General features: G+C 42.0%; 1 protein-coding gene across 1 annotated transcript; it reads left to right on the forward strand.

Annotated features, from left to right (window-relative positions):
- Positions 1–8,234: 8,234 nt before the first annotated feature.
- Positions 8,235–10,434, forward strand: LOC131683922 (cytochrome P450 4d1-like). The gene is made up of 6 exons (XM_058966332.1): positions 8,235–8,679; positions 8,754–8,860; positions 8,932–9,211; positions 9,272–9,341; positions 9,407–9,951; positions 10,010–10,434. The coding sequence occupies exons 1-6, from the start codon at positions 8,520–8,522 to the stop codon at positions 10,351–10,353; spliced, it is 1,506 nt and encodes a 501-aa protein (XP_058822315.1). The 5' UTR covers positions 8,235–8,519; the 3' UTR covers positions 10,354–10,434.
- Positions 10,435–14,037: the final 3,603 nt, after the last annotated feature.

Below are 14,037 nucleotides of genomic sequence, written 5' to 3' on the forward strand. Positions count from 1 at the left end.
CGGTCACATCCGGAAGTCTCTACCCTCGGTCCTAGCAGCCTAACCTCATGCCTTAAGTTGGATCAATCCAAAAAATGACGCTCATATTCACTAAATAACACGTTCCCTAGCGATATTACCAGGAACTCTAGTTATATGGGGGAACCATCTTCTAGTACCTGAACCGATCACTAAAAAATTAAGCATCAGAAAATAAAGTAACAGATTCACAGTCCACGTGATCTTCCAACAACGCACGCGAATATGCGAATGAACACGCGGTTCTAAAATCGAATTCATATAGGCGAAGCTACATACACGCTAGCACATACAAACGTTCTTGAGACATACGTCCACGAGATTCAATACGTTAACTTACAAATGCCCGAACCCTTCACGATGACATACAAAGGCGAATATGCAATCGCGATCATCCTCACACAACTACGCTCACTTATCTGTTTAACGTTATCTCAAGCGCGCACTAATAAACGCTGAATCCCACACGGTCGAAAAGTTTCTACGTCCGCACATCTGAACCGTACTCAATATCACAACCAGAATCACTACCCGCTGCAATTGGCCTTAAGCATTGTTTTAATCGATGCATTTTCCTTCTCGTCTGCAATTGTAGTAAGCGATTCTGACAGGGAATCAGGAATCAGAATATATTGGCTCAAATGGCAACTCTCGACAACTGTTTGTTTTTGATAAGAATCCAAATTCGATGGACAGGAGGCAGTTAAAAAATCAATTTTGAAATGAACATTGCACAAAACGGAATACGTAATAACATCATTTAATAAAAATCAGTACTACTTTCAAATTGAAATTAAGTTAAAATTTTTGAACATGTTGGAAATTTCCGGGGGGGGGATCCGGTCAGCTTACGCTGACGGAGAGTTCTCTGGCGAAAAAAGTTCTCACAATATCGGTTCTTCTTGGGTTTTCGCTATTTTTCTATCGGAACAACCGGTGGGGTGCCGGGGTCGGTCTGGCGATTCCGGATGGAGCGTGACGTCCGGTTTGCTGGCGTTTCGACGACTCATATCGGTGCTCTGTTGCAGTCTACTTGACTAGTTCTCGGCTGTGAATCTAGCTTATTCCTGCTGACAGTTCCCTGGCGGTAATTGCTCTCCAGAAATCGTTGCTCGGTGTTCATTACGCCGTTTTCGCTGTAAGATGGTCATGATCTACATCATAACTCTGTTTATTGCGTTCCACGTCTTTACGTCGCTTGTCATTATGTAGGCTACATTATCCGGGTTGATGACCGGTCCTCCCGTTTTATGAAACCTCAGACATTCAAAGACTACATGCTCCGGTGTCTCCTCGACGTTCTCACACTTCGGGCACAGTGGTGACGTTGCGTACCCGAGCCTATGAAGAAACTTCCTAAGGCAGCCGTGGCTCGGTAGGAGCTGTTTCAGGTGGAAGGTGCTCTTTATTGACCCACGTTGACAGGTTTGGGATGAGCCGGTAAGTCCAATTACCTTTCTCCGTATTATCCCATTCCGCTGCCACGTCACCATCGAGTCGATTCTCATCATCTTCCTCACGTTTCTGACATTTCATTGATTGTAACACTTGATATCCTCCGCCAGGGCGATGCAGATGGGGATTATCTCAGCGATAACGTATACTGCCTTCAATACGCAATCGTAACTCGTACGACCACCAGCCGGAACGTTCTGTTCAGCTTTTTGCGGTTCCACTTGGTTTTCAGTGCCGCACCCAGGTAAGAGCTTCAGTATCGATAACGAAACACTAGATAATAGACCGACATTTCGCAGGTGTAATCAACGTGGTTGTTAAAGCTCAACCAGTCGTCGATTATCACTCCAGATTGCTTTAGTGCACGCTTCGATGTTGTCGCATGCCCTTCGACGGTGATCTGTATCCGCTGAACCGCTTTGCAGTTGCTAACCAACAACACATCCGGCTTGGGGTGAGCTATTTACAGCTTGACTCTGTTCATCCAGCTCTCGATCGCATCTATTGTCTCCGTCACCGACACCTCCATCCCTTCAAGTGTGTCTCTCATCACCGTTAGTGACACGTCGTCCACGAAACCCACGATTTTCACTTACCCGGGCAGCCGCAGTATTAAGACCCTATCGTACATCCCGCTACAAAGAGTTGGACAGAGAATGGAGCTATGAGGAACGCCCGCTGCGATTCGCATTGACTTCTGCCCTTTGTTCGTCTGGTACAGCAGTACTCTACTCTGGAAGTAGCTCTTCAGGATCTGGCTCATTCTTCTGTGCAGCGCTGCGGCATTGGTCTAAACAAGGCTGGATCGCCCGGTGACTTCCCTGACATTGGCAGCAACATCAGCATCTGTACCTTCCTCATTTCGGGGAAATTGCCATCATCTAAAGACTTCAGCAGTAGCATCCTGAACATGTCCGGATATGTCAGGATCGCAGCTTTCAGCGCCACGGTTGGTATTATATCCGAACCGAGGTTTTCTTTGATTTTAGCCACATCGACGCTTCTTTGAGCTCGTCGTTAGTCGCTTGCCACTCGGCTGTGTTAGCTCATTCTTCTACGCCGTACAGTGTCGGTGACCAGGTAGTTGAATCGTGCTTCGGAAAGAGATCCTCAGCGATTATCTTTAGCTTACCCGGGCATATTTCAGCTGGTGTCGACGGGCCATCATCTTCGTCATGACGACTCAGTATGCGTCCCCAGGGGTTGGCGTCTATTTCTCAGCATACCTACTTATGGCAATTGGCTTGCTAAGCTTGATCTCCAGTTTTAAAGAGTCCCTACCTTCTCGAAATGTCGCTTGCGCTCCTCTCTCACTCTCAAATCTTGCGCTCTGAGCCCGCCTTCTGGCTCTAAGACAACCAGCGTGTAGTTTACTGAGCTACTCATTTAACCAGTAAGCTGCACGCCGTCTACTATATGGCTTCAGTTTTCGTTGCATTGTAACGTCACAAGCTGTCACAATACTTCTTGTTGGATCAGCCGCATCGACGTACTTTATTCTGCTGTACGCCGAAGTGACTCAACAAAGAGGTTTTTGTTAAAGAATTTCGTCTTCCACTTTAGCGTCTGCGTGTTGCAGCAGGGTTCCATTGGCCGATGCGATAGCGAATAGTCTGGGGATATTTATCACACACTCTCCAATCCATGTTCGCCGTCAGTCAAGACTACAGAATGTGGCGAAATTTCTCTCGGTACCGATATCCGTTTCGTGAACCAATAAGCTCCTGTTGAAAAACTGTAAGTAAACCAGGAACTATCAAGATTTGTGACCAGTTCGAACGAAGGTTCAAGCAGGTATGATAGATAAATTTTCTATAACCTCAACAATACGGGTATTTTCGGAATGGGGTTGACGTGTGCATGGCGGAAATCGATGTCTTGAGCCATTTTGTAATCCAAGATGGCGACTTCTGGTTTAGATAATCTCAACAGTATAGATATTTTCGGCACGGGGTTGACTAGCACATGACGAAAATCGATTTATGCAGTTATTTTGAAATCCAAGATGGCGGATTCCGATTCAGGTAAATTCTCTTTAACCTCAACAATATGGATGTTTTCGGAAAGTGCATGATGGAAATCGACGTCTGAAGCCATTTTGTAATCCAAAATGACGACTTCCGGTTTAGATAAATTCTCTCAACTCAACAATATTGGTGTTTTCAGCATGGGGTTGACTAGCACAGAAAATTTTGCTCAACCGCAAGCTGTTCTTGGCCTTCAAAATGACGTCACTCAGCGATTTTTGTCATTTCCTCGTCAAGCCCGTTCTAAAAGTCGCTATATTGTAAGGGTGCTATATTGTGAAGCAAACTATTTTTTTCGAAAAAAAACCCACTTTTTTAGGAACTAATTCAATTTATGAACCTCCGGTTTGGTTCGTAAATGGAGGTTCCAGTGTAGTAGTATTATATTTAGTTAACCACCCCCCCTCCCCTTCTTTCGTCTTAGTAATTAATCCCCCATGTACATTGAACCTTATTCCTAGTTAAGGGGCTCATCTTATATAATTGTAAAAAGGTACCTAATGCTTGATAATTTTTTGAAGAAGTAAAATGACTTAGACATGTGCACTATTCTGCAAAATGTTCATTAACCTTAGAACGTTGCACTTGCGTTTTCCACCCTAGAACGTTGCACTGGGGTACAAATGTACCCCACGCGTTTGATCACAATTTTCGTAGGTAAAAATGCAAACAAAAGAAATGTATAATACACCGATTTCTTCGATTTTTAATTACGAAAACAGCTGTGTAAGTGAAACTAAGAAATTTATTGAATCAATGATGCATAAATTAGTTTGAACAAAATAAAAAGTGAAAAAATCGCGGATTTGACTTTTTTCACAAAGCCGCCAGAAAATTTGTCTAAGTATTGAAATTGCCTTTAAATCGCATTCGCAAATTGCATTTGTTCCTAGGGGCAATTAGCACAGGCGAGTTGAGTCAAACGTCAAACTTTTTAAATCGCCTGACCATGTTCGTCCGCATTTTTTTTTTGACAGGGTGGTTGTTTTTTGCGTTTTTCAAACATGGCGGTTCATGTTTGGCTTAAGGTTAAAATTGTTTTTTGAACAATTGGTGTGTTCTCACTTGTATTTTGTTTGTCTAGTGCACTTCATTTAGCCAACGAATGTAGAAAATTGTGGAATCGTGTGTAAGTATAGTAGAACAAGATCTCTGACATAAAGTCTTAATGAACGTCAGATTGCGATAAGTTTTGGTGTGCAATACCAATTTAACCATTGATTCTTCCTATAAGTTGGTGGTGATTACCTAGTATACTGGTAAGTATATGTGAGTAGATAATGAATCCGAAAATAAGTATTATTTTTAATTTTCATATTAGGCAATTAAGGGAGATTAAATGGCGCGTTCCGTGGGCGATTTGGGGGCGATTTAAGGGTGGGTTGGGCGGCAAAAAAATGACGGCGGCAAATCGCCCAAATGTTGCATTTGAAATAGCCCCCTAATTGCCAGAAATTTGCTGGAAAGTTGAAGGGCAATTAGCGTATCCGAGTTGGCAAATAGCTCTCCGTTAGCCAACAACTTGCCCTTTTTGACTGGGATAGAATAGAAAAGTGTGTTTCGTTACGTGTGTTATGAACACCGTCAATGCGGGTAGAACAACATTTAGAAAAAGCGTGGAACGTGGATAAAGAAAACTATTATTAGAGAATAAATTTATCCCTAACTGGAAACCGCCAGCAAAGTTACATAAATCCTATTATAAATTTTGCTGGAAGTCGTTGTTTTTAGCAACCGGCACTCTTCCTTCCTAAAAATGTTTTGGTTTTCTTGTTGTGTGAAGTTTGTAGTCGGTAAATCAATCGGTGCTTTTTTCTCGAGAAATATAAATGAAAAACAATTGGCCAATGAAAGTAAATCACCAAGCTTAATAATTCGTGAACCTATGACATCTTGTTTCAAGCTCATTAAGAACGTCTAGAATTCTAGTATTTTGATTCGGAAAATAAACAATATTTGTAGGATTTTCTACCTATTTAGCAAGATTGGTTTTGAATAGAACTTGTGTGCTTTTATCAAAATTCTGGTAGCAAACCGGTAGTACTCAGTTTCAGCAAGAATGCTTCCAGGAATCTACAATTTTGTTCGACTCCTGCCAGAGTTTTGTCTGACTTTTGCAATAAAGATATTGCGATGGTTTTGGTACGAATCCCTTCAGAATTATTCTGGCATTTTACTCCAGTCTGATAGAAGCTTAACGAAACGGCATCTACCGCAGAATTGCATGCCTGGAGAGATGTTTTTCGATTCGGAAGATTTTCGGAAATTCCAATATAAGTGGAAGTGGCTTGATTTTGAAAGTCTTCTTCATGTATTTCCGAAAATCTAATTTATTTTATTTTGGATTTTTTAATTTCAAAATGGAATCTATGTTTCTGTTTAAGTATGGAGGGTTGAGGACATCATTTAATTTGAACAGCGAAATAAATTTGATGATAGAAATGCTTAAATTGTTTATTTTTTACAGATATGGAAAATAATAAATGGGATGCGCCTTTTTCAAATTTTGCTCCATTCGAGCCGCCATGACATCGCCAAATCATCACAAAATTTGCTTATGAGTTCAATATATGGGAGCTGTCAAGTTGTGCCCGAGCTGGTTGAATGGTTCAAAAACGAGAATGCCCGCAGATTCGAAAAATCTTGTTCCGCCATTTTGGACGCCATTTTTGACATTAAGTACTTTTTGCCACAATTATATAAGAGGATATTCTTAAGATAGTCTAGAAATTGCTTCTCACTTTTTAAATGCAGTTTTATAAAAAAAAATCATGCTGTAATCTTTTGGTTTTAAGAAATTTAAAATGCAAAATGGAAAAATTGGTTGTAATGGTATCGTGCCCTATCAAATAAATAACATGAATTAACCGTTATGTGTCCGACGCGGTACCCGGGTACCTTTTTAGGTTTCAATTAATAAAATTCCCATGCTTTATCCATAGCTGGAAATTGAAACTTTGTGACATCTTAGAACTTCACTAAGTTAAGCTTTTGGGTTAATAATATTGTTGATATAGTAACGGGGGAGTGAGGAGGGGCTCCTGATTTTTTTTACTACGTAACAGGCCGACGTGGGTACCCGGGTACCCTCAAAACTTAAATGCCAATAACTAAGGTAATATCCAACCGATTTCGATACTTTTGGGTGTTTTGGATTCAGGAACTCATCAACTTTTGGGCTTGGTAAAAATAAATCGGCTTACTTTATTCGATTCCCGGGAATCCGGGTTTCCGGAAGCAGGTTCCAGTGCTGGAGTACTATTTGCGAACTTCAATGGAATACTAGCAATATGGGTATCAAAATTCTTGGAATTGCATCAGTAGGCTGTATTTCGTGGTTTTTGAACTATTTGGTGATTTGACCCCGGAACGGACATTCCGGAGCAGGTTCCCGTGGGGCCGTGAGTGGCCATTCCATTCCAATTCCATTTTTCAAATTGCCGTAGGATCCCGTAACAATAAAAAACAGACTTCCGAGACAATTTGAAGAGTTTTGATCCTCATATTGCTAGGACATTATTAAAATTTACAAATCATACCCTAGTACTGGAACATTACTCCGGAAAATCCGAATTGCCGAAAACCAGATCCATTCATCCGGTTCTATTTCACAGGATCAAATAGTGGACGAGTTCCTGAATCCAAAACATCTAAAAGTGTCCAAATCGGTTAAAGGAAGCCATAGTTATGAGTATTTCAATTTGTGGGTACCTGGGTACCCTCGTTGGCCCGTTAAAGGTGTTTTTTTGTTGTTGGACACATAACTGTTAAGAAAACAGGCTAAAGTATATTCTACTTCACTCCGGTGTCTCTATAATTACCAACCCATCTCTTTCAATTATCAATTTTCCTCAAGATTATTTACAAAATAAGTCTTATATATTAGAACTACCACACCTTTCTCAATTTTATATGTCAAAAATGATTTCAACGATTTTTTATTACAAACTTGATAATTTGAAAAGGTAATATTTCATAACCCTATATGTCAGAAATGAATAAAACTTCCTAAAATTAGCCGACAACATTTTATTTGAACCACTATTTCAAACTAAATTATTCGAATAGTAAAGTATTTTTATAAGCTTTTTGTAACAAAACATTAATTCAGCTTGCCAAATTCGTTTAATTTATTGTTTGAACCGTTACGATCTTATTTGACTTTAACCAAGCTTTGTTCTCTTGCTCGCCACTGTGCTTTGTGTCGTGTTTTGGTATAGCCTGGGCGATAGAACCAGAATGGGATAGAACCATTCCACCACGATAGAAACATCGTAAACTTCACCACTGCTAGGCTCCCACAAAAAACTTGTTTACTGTTTTATCTGTAAACAGTTCACAAAAAAAACAAATAAACATGAAAGTGAGTCATCCCAAATGTCTGTCGGAGCTGTGATCAACTTGTAAAGTTTTGTCGCGTGTACGTAGCACGGATTCCATCGTTCTTGTTAGATTTGCGCCATCACGAGGGAATCCAATCTGCAAGTCAGCGTAGTAAACTGCGTAATTCAATTTCATATGAGGTTTTGGCGCTCGCAAAGTATAAAAAATTCACCACAAGATAAACTAATGCACCCCGTGACGCTGTTTGGTGGTAAACGCTGAAAGTGACCTTTGGATCCGCAAAGATGAACCGTCAAATTGATACCGATATTAATCACTCTTCTGGAAGAATATTGTAAAATAATGCTGATTTGGCTATATGTTTTGAAGATCCATACATATTTACACAGCTAGCGAGATAGAGAACGTTTCAAATCGCGTTCGAATGGGTATTGAGCATGTTGTTCATTTCGGTGCTAGTCGTAAAATTCCAAACACGCGCCTAAAAGTGCAAAGGATTATTGTTTTACTGATAAAGAAGAGTTCATGAAGCTATATCATTTGTTTAAAGTCTCAGTACTTTTAGCTTGGTAGATTAGTATTTCTTAAGCAACGACAGTGAAAGTGTATCCATCATTCATTGAGTTTGGACGCCAACGTCTCTTCGCGCGCATTGATAAGTGGTGAACGGTGAAAATGCTTATCCTACTAGCGCTGATTGCGCTCTTCGCGGGTTTGGCAGTGTTCATCTACCAGAGATTCGCCAACGCACTGTACTATGCTGGGAAAATGGAAGGTCCGAAGGGCTATCCCTTGATTGGGAATGCAGATCGGCTCAGTGGCAAAACACCTGCAGGTTTGTTGATCCCATTTGGCTTACGTAAGAGAGTGCAATGTTATCTTATCTATGTTGATATACTCTGATTATAGGATTCCTACTCGAGTTGCAGAAAATGATTGCTGAATGTGGGAGATGTTTTCGGTTGTGGATTGGACTAGACTTGATTATTGTACTAACGGATGCCCAAAAAGTAGAGGTATGCTTTACAATATCAAACATTCCAATTAGATAATTAGTAAAACGATTCCAAATACCATCTCCCCCCAGGCCATACTAAGCAGCCAAAAATTTCTGGATAAATCACTCCAATACGACTTCCTCCGTCCATGGCTAGGTGATGGCCTGCTTACCAGCACTGGCAGAAAATGGCACTCCCGGCGAAAGATCATTACTCCAACCTTCCACTTCAAAATCTTGGAGCAATTTGCAGAAATCTTCGACCAACAGAGTACAATTTTCATTGAACAACTAGCATGGAAGGCTGCTAGCGGAGAAACGTTTGACATTTTTCCGAAAGTGACTTTATGCGCGTTGGATGTGATTTGTGGTGAGTTCAGCAATACTGTTAGAGGCTGGAATAAGTTATTGATTCACTCTCTTGTTACAGAGTCGGCCATGGGGACGACAGTAAACGCTCAAGTCAATTCCGAATCGAAGTACGTGAGGGCTGTGAAGGAGTAAGAACCTATTTATCTCGGATATTCGAGGCACAAAGTTCTAATAATTCAATGGTTCATTGCAGTATGTCAACAGTCGCTCTCCAACGGTCGTATAATATCTTGGCTCGCTTCGACTTCACCTTCGATTTCACCAAATATCGTAGAATGCAGGATCATGCTTTGAAGATCCTTCATGACTATACAGATAGTGTAATTCGTATCCGCCGTCAGGAACTATCCAAATCAAATCAAACAGACGATAATGAAAATTCCATCGGTATTCGTCGGAAGATCGCTTTTCTGGATATGTTGTTACAGACCACGGCTAATGGTCAACCACTTTCTGATTTGGAGATTCGCGAGGAGGTAGATACTTTCATGTTTGAAGGTCACGATACCACTACTTCAGCCATCAGTTTTCTGATGGACATCCTAGCAAAACATCCCGATATCCAACAGAAAGTGTACGAAGAAGTTTGCGCTGTATTTGGCGATGATCTTAGTAAACCCGCTACACTCTCGATGTTGAATGATCTCAAATATCTTGATTTGGTGATCAAAGAAACTCTTCGGCTGTATCCGTCCGTGCCAATGTACGGTCGGAAGATGTTGGAAAATCACGAAATAGGTTTGTTTGTTATATGTGTTTGAACGCACAATGGATTGTTATATCTTTAATATTGCAGATGGTGTCGTGTTTCCAGCAGGAGCAGATATCCTAATTCTGCCATTCTTCATGGGTCGCGATCCTGAATACTTCGACAATCCGCTAGAGTTTCGTCCGGAGCGATTCTCAGAAGAAACGACGGCTGAAAAGGCCAACCCCTACCGTTATGTGCCGTTCAGTGCTGGCCCAAGGAATTGTATTGGACAAAAGTTTGCCGTTGCAGAGATCAAAAGCATGATTAGTAAAACGTTAAGGTATTACGAGTTATTACCACCGGAGCACGACCGACCCCAAACTTTTATCGCAGAGTTGATTTTACGACCGGAGGGCGGTATTCCATTACGACTTAGAAAAAGGTTGTGAATTATATTGACTTTGTTGTGATATGTACATGGTAATAAAATAAGACAAATCAATTACTCCTTACATTATACATTATAATAAGTATAGAAACCGTTCAAATATTGAAGACTTTTTTCCGAAGGGCCGGAGTGTCGAGTATAGCAAGCCATTTAACTCAGCTTGAATAATTAGGACAATGAATGTATTTTTATAGATATGTATTGTTAGCTCGTTGTACTATCATCACTGTCTTACTATATTTATTCGTCGGTAAATTTTCTTCCAAAACCAGAGTTCTCTGGTGTAATGACGGCGCCGGTGGTTGAGTGGTAAGCGTGACCGCCACTCATTCCAATTTGCCTGGGTTCAATTCTAGCCGAAGTCGTTGAGATTTTTCTGAGGTGAAAAAATCTGTGGTCACATCTTCCTTCGGAAGGGAAGTAAAGCCGTTGGTCCCCGGTCTATGAAATTGGTGGATCGATATCTAGTCCAGATAGTGAAGTCACCTCTCTGGCGTCGGTAAAGAAGAAGTGATCCAACTTCTATACTCTTACTAACAAAAATATCCTCCTCCTGTGATACTTGTGGAGTGCGCAGTAGTATATACGGCCTCTAGCAAAAGCAAGTATCGGACTAACCATTCCTTCCGCGATCTACGTTCGGACCTGGCCGGCGCCGGTATTGATCAATACTTTAGGATTACAAGGAGTTGCACAATTGAAAGATGTTTCGCTACCCCCAAGCATAATTATCTACTTATTCTCTGTGCAACTTCAGCTAGTCCAGATCGATAACGGAGTAGCAGCCAGGGGTGGTCGCACAAGCTCAAGCTCAAGCTCAAAACCAGAGTTCTCTGTTGTAAGCCTGGAATGGAAGCGTCCGTCGAACCGCTCCTAATGAAGTTATGAACGAGTTGCGACACCCGCGGCGAGAGTCGCTCTACAGGTTAGAATTGCCCAGCATGAAATCTAACCTCAAAGCGGGTTATAGAAATTAGAACGGTAGGTATCCACAAAATGGGAAAAGATGCACTCCATTTCGCGTACAGTACGAAAGCTGGTTGTGGGTTCAGAATTAGTAATCTTGCCCTACGAAAATAATCCGGTTGGCAAAGTCCGGACTGTCTAATTTACTAAGACGTTCGGCTCCCTTACGCCATTTAGCACCACAAGAACCCTTGCCTCCCTTGTCGTGCCATTTAGCACCGGGCCATTCAGCACTCGACCTATTCGCGAACTACTCAATTCAGCTCCCGAATTTACGTTGCTAGCCTACTCCGACGAAGAATTCGGTGATAGAAGTTCTCCCTAAACCGAGCCAGGTGCCGTGGTGGTCTGGCGATTCCCGTGGAGCAAGGCATCCGATTCGCTGGTACTCCATCGACCCGCGACTATCCTCACGATCTACTCAGTCTAGTCTCCCGGCAGTGAATCTAGCTTATGCCGATGGAGAGTTCCTCAGATAAAGAGGTTTTCCCGATACTGATTCTTCTTTGTTTTCGCTGTATCTCTCGGGCCAACCGGTAGAGTGCTGTGGTTGGTCCGGCGATTCCGGATGGAGCGTGGTGTCGCACTCTACTCGACTAGTTCCCGGCAGTGGATCTGGCCTACTCCGGCGGATAAGTTTTCCAGCGGTGATTGCTCTCCCAAAACCGTTGCTCTCCGTTGTGTTGTTGACCGCGTTCCACGTGTTTATGTCGCTTGTTATTCTGCAGACCACATTATCTGGGTTTATATCCGGTCCTCCCGTTTCAAGCATCTCCCTGTGTTTTGCTTTACAGTTGACAGACGCGTTATTCTTGTTTCGATGCAGTCCGGCAGAATGCTGAGGTCAGCCTAGCGATTCCGAATGGAGGATTGCGTCCGGTTCACTGGTGCCCCGACGATTCAAGTCGGCGATTAGCTCGGACTACTCGGAATAGTCCCCGACGGTGGATCTTTCCTACTCCGACGAAGAGTTCCCCGGCAGTGGGAGATCTTATGAAAATGATGTTACCCGGGCAGAGGTCGGTCCTGCGATTCTGGGTGGAGGGTGACTTCCAGTTCACAAGCGCCCCGACGACCATTTGCCGGTGCTACTTCTCGATGTACTCGAACTAGCCGTCAGCGGTGGGCCTACCATACTCCGACGGAGAAATTTTCCGACGTTGAAATTTCTCTCGAAACCGTTATTCCGATGCTGGTCGGTTAGGTACCGAGGTTCTCAGGTGCCCCGACGACCTACCGTCGACGATGCGGCGCTCAGTCTAGTCCCCGGCGGTGCATCTAGCCTACTCCGGTCGCGCCCGGGGCTCTATTTTATCTCTCTTCCTCAGACTGACTTGTCAAGTGCCATGGTCGGTCCGGCGATTCCAGTTGGAGCGTAACTTCCGGTTCATCGGTGCCTCGACGACCCGAGGCCGTGTACTCCTACGTTGCTAGTCGTTACTGTGAAAATTTTAATGACTTTTTCAACATCATTTTGCTAAAAATCCACATATCCAGATACATCATTTACATTCCAATTGCACGATATAATGATGTCAGTTCATCACAAATGACGCCGTGAACTACTGAGTTGTTACAGTGAAGCTGTCGGAAACGCTAAATCCAACGCAAGTTTGTATCAGAAAAAAACTGTTATTTTTTATTTTAATTCTGTGTTCGCCAGTTAATTAGCCTAGGATTCTCACGTTGAAGGTATGTTCTTTAAGAATGCATCATTCTGCTTTCTTCCAAGTGACATGCACAAAAAACTTGCAATAATTTATTGTTTGAATACTATTAATAGTTGTGCGAAATAACTTTACGTTTTATAGAAGTAACTGTGACCTCTTAAAGTTTGTTACCGTTCGTAACATTTAATTAAAATAATAAATACAGCTTTTGTAAACTAAAAATCCCTAAAATAAAACTATATATTAGAGTAAAATTTATTTTAAGTATTACTAAATTAAAACTATCGATAATTATCTCCAACGAATTATAAGAAATATAACGGCCAATTTGAACACGCAACACAGCTTAGGTACTAAGTAAGGTATAGTACACACTACACTACAATAGAAACTGCTCGATAAAAAGTAACGCCTGAGACAGTTCAGTGGATGATAAGAAAAATGATAGGGACAGGCGGAAAATGAGTAACGGAGGCCGAGTACTACCGGTTTAGGCCCAAGATGGTCTTTTTCTAACCGAATCTTATAAGAAGCAGTCGACGTAAAGTTAATCGGAAAGATACAAGTGAACTTTAATTGTATCCAAGTAATTATTGTACAGTTTTATAGCACAGGTTGTTATAACTACCAATAGCCAGGAAATTGTGATAATTGCATTTAATTAATTGCAATAGCGAATCAGGTATGCTTAAATAATCCAGCAACTTTACCTTATCATGGCGATTAAAATTGTAAAGCCATAAATCTAAACTGTTCGTTCATCCGCTTATGTGTCCCATTAGGACCCGTAAATTGTTCCCTAGACAAACCGCTAATCCGTCGAAATCACCAAGTCCGGCTCGGACTGCGAGGCACGAAGGTGGCCTTAACGAACGCCCCAACGGTACACGTGCTTGAAGCGAACGGTTGTCGAACCTTCAGAACCGTACCCGACGCCCAGCATAGCAAGAAGGTAAACAGTACAACTATCGCTCACCCACTAATCGTCGTCTCCCAGAACCAACTCATCAGTCGAAGTGGCCATCAAATATCGTCCCACGAAACGGTAC

Source organism: Topomyia yanbarensis, chromosome 2 (genome assembly GCF_030247195.1).
Source record: "Topomyia yanbarensis strain Yona2022 chromosome 2, ASM3024719v1, whole genome shotgun sequence".
Classification (NCBI taxonomy): Eukaryota; Metazoa; Arthropoda; class Insecta; order Diptera; family Culicidae; genus Topomyia; species Topomyia yanbarensis.